The sequence below is a fragment of the Pteronotus mesoamericanus genome, unplaced genomic scaffold (assembly GCF_021234165.1).
Source record: "Pteronotus mesoamericanus isolate MK-2021 breed Mesoamerican mustached bat unplaced genomic scaffold, CSHL_Meso_final contig_41, whole genome shotgun sequence".
Taxonomy (NCBI): domain Eukaryota; kingdom Metazoa; phylum Chordata; class Mammalia; order Chiroptera; family Mormoopidae; genus Pteronotus; species Pteronotus mesoamericanus.
In genome coordinates, this window is record NW_026555152.1 from 6,539,625 (window position 1) to 6,548,897 (window position 9,273).

General features: G+C 38.9%; 1 protein-coding gene across 1 annotated transcript in view; it reads left to right on the forward strand.

The window, feature by feature from the left end:
- MTMR6 (myotubularin related protein 6) overlaps positions 1-6,186 on the forward strand; it is a 54,398-nt gene extending 48,212 nt beyond the window's left edge. The window contains exon 14 of the mRNA XM_054577158.1: positions 6,057-6,186. Coding sequence (XP_054433133.1) covers positions 6,057-6,080 — 24 coding nt within the window. The 3' untranslated portion in view covers positions 6,081-6,186. The remainder of the gene's footprint in view (positions 1-6,056) is intronic.
- The last annotated feature ends 3,087 nt before the right edge of the window (positions 6,187-9,273 follow it).

A 9,273-nucleotide genomic window follows, 5' to 3' on the forward strand; every position in this document is an offset into this window, starting at 1 on the left:
GAGCAGGGACTTAAGGATGTCAGGTTATCAATGAAATGAGCTCAGGTCTGTCTCACAGCGTCACTAGTGAGTTATCAAACTATCCTGTGGTTATTCCCCCACCGCTGGAATTCACAATTAGAATAGACATAGTAAGCAGCTGACAGAATCCCCACATTGGCTCCCTGATTGTGGATTGAGGGTTATTACAGTGGGAAAGCACAGGCGGAAGCCACTCAAACTGCCTCTGCGTAGGAAAACAGCAAACCAGAAGCAATATTGCTTTTGTGTGGCAGAGATTAGAGCCAACATCAAAGACTTGAAAGAGGTAGGAGTGGTGATTCCTACCACGTCCCTATTCAACTTGTTAACCGGCTTGTGCAGAAGACAGATGGAGAATGACAGTGAATTATCATTAACTTAATCAGATGGTGATTCCTAGTGCAGCTGCTATAGCAGATATGATTTCATTGCTTGAGCAAATTAACTGGTACCTGATATGCAGCTGGCATCTGGCACATGCTTTTTTCTCAATACCTATCAGCAAAGACCAACAGAAAATGCCTGCTTTCAGCTGGTAAGGCCAGCAACACACCTTCATTGTCCTACCCTAGGGGTATATCAACTCTCCAGCCCTAAGTCAATAGTTCATTCTCAGGGACCTTGATTACCTTTTCCTTCCACAAGTTAGTGCATTGGTCCATTACATTGATAACATTATGAGGAATGAAACTTGCTCCATGATGCTGATTAGAATAAGAAGTAGTAACTACTTTGGGCTTATTGGTAAGCACTTGTGTGCCAGAGGGTGGGAAATAAATTTGACAAAAATTCAGGGGCCTTCTATCTCATTGACATCTCTAGGAGTCCAGTGGCATATGTAGAGATATCCCTTCTAAGGTGAAACAAAAGTTATTGCATCTGGCCTCTCCTACCACCACAGAGGCACAGTACCCAGTGGTTCTCTTTGGATTTTGGAAGCAACATATTCTTCCGTTGAATGTGTTATACTGGCCCATTAACTGAGTGATCCAAAAAGATGCTAGTTTTGAATGGGGTCCAGAATAAGAGAAGACTCTGCAACAGGGCCAGCCTGCTGTGCAAGCTGCTTTGCCATTTGGACTATGAGATGAAGTAGAGCCAATGGTACTTGAAGTCTCAGTGGCAGAGAGGGATGCTGCTTTGAGTCTCTGGTGGGTTCTCTATGTGATTCTATATGTGATTCTCAACACAAGCCCTTAGGATTTTTGAGAAAAGACCTTACATCCTCTGCAGATAAGTACTCCCCTTTTGAAAAAATAACTCTTGGGCTGCTACTGGGCCTTGGTAGAGACTGAATGTTTAACCATGGGCCACCAAGTTATCATGCAACCTGAGCTGACTAACTTAAGTTATCTGACCCAGCAAGCCATACAGTAGCATCAAATGCAAGTGGTAGATATGGGATCGAGCCTGGGCAGTCCCTGGAGGCACAGGTTAGTTACGTGAAGAAGTGGCCCAAGTGCCCACGGTCCCCTTTCCTCCCCAGCCTATGTGAATGAGTTCCCCACAGCCAGTTGATAGAGAGAAGACTTAGACCTGGATCACAGGTGTTTCTGCCTGACATGCAGGTACCACCCCAAAGTGGACAGCTGCAGTATTCTAGCCCCATTCTGGGACATCCCTGAAGGACAGTGGTGAAGGGAGATCTGGGACTTTGAACAGAACACTTGGTTGTTCACTTTTTGTTGGAAAGAGAAATGTCTAAATGTGCCAATTCATGGGCTGCAGCCAATGGTTTGGCTGGATGGTAAGGGACTTGGAAGGAACATGATTGGAAAATTGGTGGCTAGGAAATTTAGGGAAGTGGTAAGTAAATAGAACTCTCTGAATGAGCCAAAAAAAAAAAATGTGAGGATATTTTTATCCCTTATGAATGTTCACCAAAGGTTGAGCTCTCAGCAAAGGAGGATTTTAATAATCAAGTGGATAGGATGACCCATTCTGTGGACACCAGTTAGCCTCTTTCCCAGACACCCTGTCATCACCCAATGGGCTCATGAACAAGGTGGCATGATGATAGAAATGGAAGACGTATTGATGGGCTCAGCAACATAGACTTACCGAGGCTGACCTGGTTTGACTACTGTTGAATGCCCATCTGCCAGCAGCAAAGATCAACACAGTCCCTGATGTGGCACTGTTGTCCAGGGTGATCAGTCAGCTACCTGGTGGCAGGCTGATTACATCGAACTCTTCCATCATGGAAGGGGAAGCATTTTCTTCTTACTGGAATAGACACTATGGATATGGATTTGCCTTCCCTGCATCACTACTTCTGCTAAAATTATCATCTATTGACTTACAGAATGCCTTATCCACCATCATGGTATTCCACACAGCATTGCTCAGATCAAGGTATTCACTTCATAATAAAAGTGTGGCAATGGGCCCACACTCATAAAATTAATTGGTCTTACCATGTTCTCTACCATCATGAAGCAGCTTGCTTGATGGAACAGTGGACTGGCCCTTTGTAGACTCATTTACAGTGCCAGCTAAGTAACAATACCTTGCTGGGACAAGTTCTCCAGAAGGCTGTATATACTCTGAATTAGTGTTCAATATATGGTATTGTTTCTCCCATCTCCAGGAATCAAGAGATGGAAACAGTGATATCAATCACTATTACACGTAGTGGCCAACTGGCAAATTTTTGTTTCCTGTTCCTGCAAAGCCATGCTCTGCTAGCCTAAGGGTCTTAGTTCCAGAAGGAGGAATGCTTCCATCAGGAGACACAACAATGATTCCATTGAACTGAAAGTTAAGACTGCCACCTGGCCACTTTGGGCTCCTCATGCCTCTTGATTAACAGGCAAAGAGGGGATTTACTGTGTTGGCTGGGGTGATTAATCCTGACTACCAAGGGGAATTGTACTGCAATTCCACAATGGAGGTAAAGAGTACAGGAGACCCCTTTGGGTGTCTCTCAGTATTACCATGCCCTGAGTAAGTTAATGGAAAACTACAACAGTCTAATCCAGGCAGAATTGCTAATGGCCCCGACCCTTCAGGAATGTAGATTGGGGTCACTCCATCAAGTAAAGAGCCATGACCACCCAAGGTGCTTGCTGAAGGCAAAAGGAATACAGAATAGGTAGTAGAAGAAGGTACCTATAAATATCAGCAAGGACCATGTGACCAGTTACAGAGTGAGAACAATAGTTGTCATGAGTATTTTCTCCTTATTTCATTATGGATATATTGTTATGAATACAAAAGAAATATCTTTGTTTTCTGTAACATAAACTGTATTAATTTAATATCATAGTGTTTAAGTATTTTAAGTTTTATATCATAATATTTAAAGATTTTTTATTTATTTATTTTCAGACATAGGGGAAGGGAGGTAGAAAGAGAGGGAGAGAAACATCAGTGTGTGGTTGCCTCTTGTGCACCCCCTGTTGGGGACCTGGCCTGCAACCCAGGCATGTGCGCTGACTGGGAATTGAACCACTGAACCCTTGGGTCATAGCCTGGCATCAAATCCACACCAGCCAAGGCTATATCGTAACATTTAAGTTACAGAACATGAAGGAGAAAAGTAAACATCACTCAAGGACCTTATTTCTTTTTCTGGGGAAAGAGTTAGTGCTTTTTTTAGTTGTATGCAGGATAGTTGTATTATGTTAGGCAGAATTATGACCTTGTTATTGTCTTTATTTGGAGATTGAGTATGGTTTAAGAGATGTATGTGGATGCCAAGTTGAGAAGGAGTGGACTTGGTGTGGTTAATTTTGTATGTCTACTTGGCTGTGTTATGGGAGTGCAGATATTTGGCTGAACATTATTCTGGATGTGTCTTTGAGGATGTTTCCAGATGAGGTTGGCGTTTAAGTTGGTGGACACAGTAAAGCAGCTTGTCCTCCCTAATGTGGGTGGGCATCCTCCAACCCACTGAGTGTCTGAATAGAATGAAAAGTGAAGGAAGACAGGATTTACCCCTTCTTCTGCGTGAGTGCTTGAGCTGGGACATCAGTTTTCTCTGCCTTTGGATTGGTTCTCAGGCCTTTGAACTTGGACTGAAGTATACCACTGGCTTTCCTTGGGTCTCTTGGTTGGCAACGGCAGATCATGGAACTTCTCAGCCTCTGTAATCATGTGAGCCAATTCCTTATGATAAATTTCTCTCTATACATGGTTCTGTTGCTCTTTAGAACCCTGACTAATACACGTAGCTACCATTATCCTGTAGGAACCTAGAAGACCCTTAACTATTCTTTTTTATGTTATTATTATTGTGGTAGAATATATATAATATCAAATATACCACTTTAACCATTTTACACGTACAATTCAGTGATACTAAGTGCATTTAGAGTGTTGAATAATCATCACCCATCTCCATTTGCAGGAATTTTTTATCATCCCAACAGAAACTCAATACCCATTAAACAATAACTCCCCATTGCCTCTGGCAGCCACCCTTCTACTTTCTGTCTCTATGAATTGGACTATTCTAGTGATCTGATATAAGTAGAATCATGCAGCTTATGTCCTTTTGTATCTTCCATATTTCATTTATTTTTTTTCTTGTTTGAATGTGCTTTTGGTGTCAATTTGAAGGAATTATTGCCAAATCTGGTATCATGAAACTTTCCTTCTATGTCTTCTAAGAGTGTTCTAGTTTTAGCTTTTATGTTTAGATCTTTGATCAATTTTGAGTAAATTTTTGTACATGATTTGATAAGGGTCCAACTTTATCCTTTTGCATGTGGATAACCTATTTTCTCATCATCATTTGCTGAAGAAACTGTCCTTTTTCTATTGAATGGTCTTGACACTCTTACTTAAAATTAATTGACACATATGTGAGGGTTAATTTCTCTATTTCTGGGCTCTCTCTCTTATACCATTGATTTATATATTGTATCATCCTTCTGCCAGTACCATACTGTTTTGATTATTGTAGTAAGTTTTGAAATCAGCAAGTATGAGTGCTCTAACTTGGTTCTTCTTTCTTTTCTTTTTTCAAGATTACTTTGGTTATTCATGATCCCTTGAGAGTCCATGTAAGTTTTAAGATGTGCTTTTTGATTTCTGCAGAAAAAAAAAAAACAAACCCTGTGGGAATTTGATAGACAATGCCTTGAATCTGTAGATTGCTTTGGATGGTGTTCGTATCTTAATGATATTAAATCTTCTGATCTATGAACTAAGGGATATCTTTTCATTTATATGTGTCTCTTTATAATTCTTTCACCAATGTTTTGTAATTTTCAGTATTCTAGTTTTTCACCTTCTTGGTTAGATTTATTCCTAAGTATTCTATTCTTTTTAATGCCATTATAAATGGAATTATCTTCATAATTTCCTTTCCAATTGTTCGTTGCTAGCATATAGAAACATAATTGACGTTGTGTGTTGATTTTGCATCCTGCAATTTTGCTGAACTCATTTATTAGTTCTGATTGTTTTTTTTTTCTTGACAAAATATTTGGGATTTTATACATATAAGATCATGTCTTCTGGAAACAGAGATAATTTTACTTATTTCTTTCCAATTTGGGCATTTTTCCCCCCTAATTGCTTTTGATAGAACTTCTAGCATGTATTATTTTGAATAGAAGTGGTAAAAACAGACATCCTTGTATTGTTCTTGATCTTAGGGGGAAAGTTTTTAGTCTTTCACCTGTAAGTACGGTATGAGCTGTGGGTTTTCTCTATATGGCCTTTATCAAACTGAGGAATTTTATTTCTAATCTGTTGAGTGTTTTTTTTATCATGAAAGAGTGTTGAATTTTGCCAAACAATTTTTATGTATAGTTTGAGATGCTTATGTAGGTTTTTTTCCATTTCTGTTAATGTGGCATATTATATCAATTGATTTTTGAATGTCTAACCACTTTTGAATACTGGAAATAAATCCCATTTGGCTGTGGTCTATAACCTTTTATAATGTGCTGTTGAACTCAGTTTGCTAATATTTTGTTGAGGATTTTCCCATCAATGCCCATAAAGCATGTTGATCTGCAGGTTTCTCTTCTTATGGTATCTTAGGTTTTGACCTAGCTATTTTTTATTGTTGGTGTATATAGGTCAATGAACCAGAAGAAGAGTGACCACCATCCAACACTGTCAGTTCAGCAAGGAAGAGAAGAAAAAAAGCATTTCTCAGCTTCATTAACTGAACCATCATCCTTCAACTCATCTTAAATTTTTCTTTTGTTATGGTTACCAAAAAAATGTGAAAATTAAAATAAACATTGCTAAAAAGCTCATGTAAAATATATGGAAAACTCTAGACTCATTATAGCCATCTGAAAGAAAGCACAGAATATTATAGTATAAGAGAGGTTAGAAATTAGTTGAATAACAGATGTGAGTGTGAAATTGGGCCAATAGAAGCTCTTATCCATGTTACCAGATCATCAGATGTTGTTATCAGAGGGTGTTACTGTGGTAAAATAGTGATTGAAACACACTAGTGGGGGAAGTTCAGACCCATGCTCTTTAATAGAAATATAATATAAGCCGTATATGTAATTTTAAATTTTCTAGAAGTCATAGTAAAAAAGTAAAATGAAATTCATAAAATTAATTTTAATAATATAGTTTATTTAACCCAATATACTCCAGATATTATCCTTTAACAAGTAATTAATATAAAATTATTAATGTAAGATATAATGCATTTTTTCATGCTAACTCTTCAACATCTTGTACATTTTACACTTATCACACATTATCAGTTTGGACCAGCCACATTTTATGTGCTCAATGGCCATATGCGCCTCCTGTATGAGACAGAAAAATTCTAATCAGATAGATCTTGCTTGTCCGGATGTGTTCCTCAATTTAATTTTTGAAAGCTTGACAGACAAAGTTGTTAGCTTTTCTTCCCTCTGTTCTTAACTGAGCCAACTATGTGCTTATATAAAGGGCAGTTCCTATGGGAAGATGTAAGCCAGTCCCAAAGTCTTTAATTTGTCTAGTGATATATTCTTCAGAAACAGCAAACATAGTCAAGAAACAAGTCTTCAGAAAGCAATCTTGGCACTTGAGGAGGAAAAGAAGGACTGGTGGCTAAGTAGTTGTGGCAAGTGTGTGCCTCAGCAAATTTGTTGAGGACTTGGGCTCACTGGATCCAGCAGGAGGTAGGCTTTTGGAATAGTGGGTAGATGGGGGGAACAAAACATCAGGGAGTTTGGGAACAAAACTTGAGTGGGCAGAAAAGTTGGCCTTTCTTCCTTCTCTTCTTGCCTGTGTGTGAGTACAAGGAAGATGTGCGTGCATAGCACTGATGTCTCTAGGAACATGAGTGTCTTGGATTTATCGTGTATACTGTCAATAGCAGCTCACACTCGTTCCTGTCTTATTCTGTATTTCCCTTTCATCACACTGTATTCTATGACCCCTAAAAAAATTTCCTGTTATTATATTTAATATATGCCTTCTAGATGCTTGTCCTTAAAAGTTTGTAGTGTGTTTTAAATTTACATAAATGATATTAAGCAGTACTTTCCACCTGTTATTTCTATCTTTGCTTCACTCATGCTATCCATTTACTGTCCTTCCCTTTGATGCTCTGTCTCCTTTGGTTCTCCCCTCCATTTCTTACCTTTCAGCCATTTGACATTTATTGAATACTTAGTGCATGCCAGGTAGGGTGCTGGGAACATCACAGACATTGTTTCATTAAAATCTTGTGGTAACTCTGCAAAGATGGTGACACTTTTCTGATTTTGTAAAGGAACCAGCTCAGCAGGAATCTACCTAAGAGCAGTTAGGTAACATGCCCATCACCAGCATCACGCAGCTAGCAACGTGGATTCACCCTCTACCTTTCTGATTCCCAAATCCATACTCTTTCTGCTTTTTCAAAACCCTTCTTGTTGTTCTTAAGGGAAAAACTTACACAGCCCTCACTCTGATGAAAAAATGATACAAACCAATTTGGCTAAATCTTGGGTCCTAGGTAATCCAGCTATTTGCAGATTTGGAAATAGCAACAGCTAACAGCTCTTCAGTGCTCATGGGAGGCAGCTTGAGCAGTGTGGTTAAGAGCACAGACTTGGGAGCCTGGCTGATCCTAGCTCTGCTCCTAAGGCCTTGAGCATCTGTGGACTTTGGACAAGTTAGCTCCTTCCCAGAGATAGAAGCCAAATTTTATGTGGTAGAGTGAATGGATAATAAGAAAATAAAAGTTTGCATATTTTTCATTCACTCTTTCATTCATTTGGCAAATATTTGACAGGCTTATGGTGTACCAGGTATTATTCTAGGAGATGGTGATGTAGAATAGGACAAGGTACAAAAGTCGCTGCCTGCAGGAAGCTTATCTCCTAGGGCCAGCGAGTAAGAAACCTGATTCTAAGGGAAGGATGGGGACCTTAAACAAGAAGGAAAGTATCATAGGCAATAACTACAGTTTACTGTTGTCTGTTGTGTGCTAGCTTGGACTTCTGACTAAATTCCATTCTCTAAGGACAAGATTTCATTTCTTAACAACTTCATTGAGGTGTACTTTATTTAGTCTAAAATTCACTCATTTTAAGTGTACAATTCAATGATTTTTAGTAAATTTATAGAGTTGTGCAGCTATCATCTCAATCAATTTCAAACATTTCCATCACTCTGTAAAGCTCCTTCTTACAAAGAGCAAGTTGTTGTTTTTGTTTTCTCAGTAAATGGAGAGAGGCGGCCTTTTGTGAGGAAGGAGCACTGACCCAAGGGCCAGAAGAACCAGGACCCAGTTCCTGCTCTGCCACTATGGCTGTGGGCCAGGTCCTCCCCGCAGGGTCTGTTTTTTCTACCTGTGAAGTAGAAGGCATACTAAGTCCCCTTACGATTTTAAGATCTTAAAATTTTGTTTAAGGAAGATCTGAGTATCTGTGGTAGTTAGATAAGGCACTAGAGAAGAGATTCAAAATCTAAGAGGAAAGGGAATGTTGATGGGAAAATTATCAGAAAGCATTCATGTGGGGGAATATTGGAAGTTAAGTAGCTCATCTTTTTCTTTTCCCTTCATTACTGACCAGAGTCATTATAGATGTTAGTTTTCTAAAAATGTTTGAAAGTATCATATATAGAGTTACTTAGCCCTTTGCTTCTTATGACTAGTTAATTAGGAGTACCCAGTGCAGATGTTTTGCAAAGTCTCTATAAACAGTTCATGCCATGGGCTATCAGTGTTTCTTTCTTTCTTTTTTTAAAAATTGTTTTTATTGGAACTCATCTGAACATCAGATATACCTGGTATTGGTTAGCAAGAACCATTTGTACATTTGATATTGATGGTGCCAAAACCAAAAC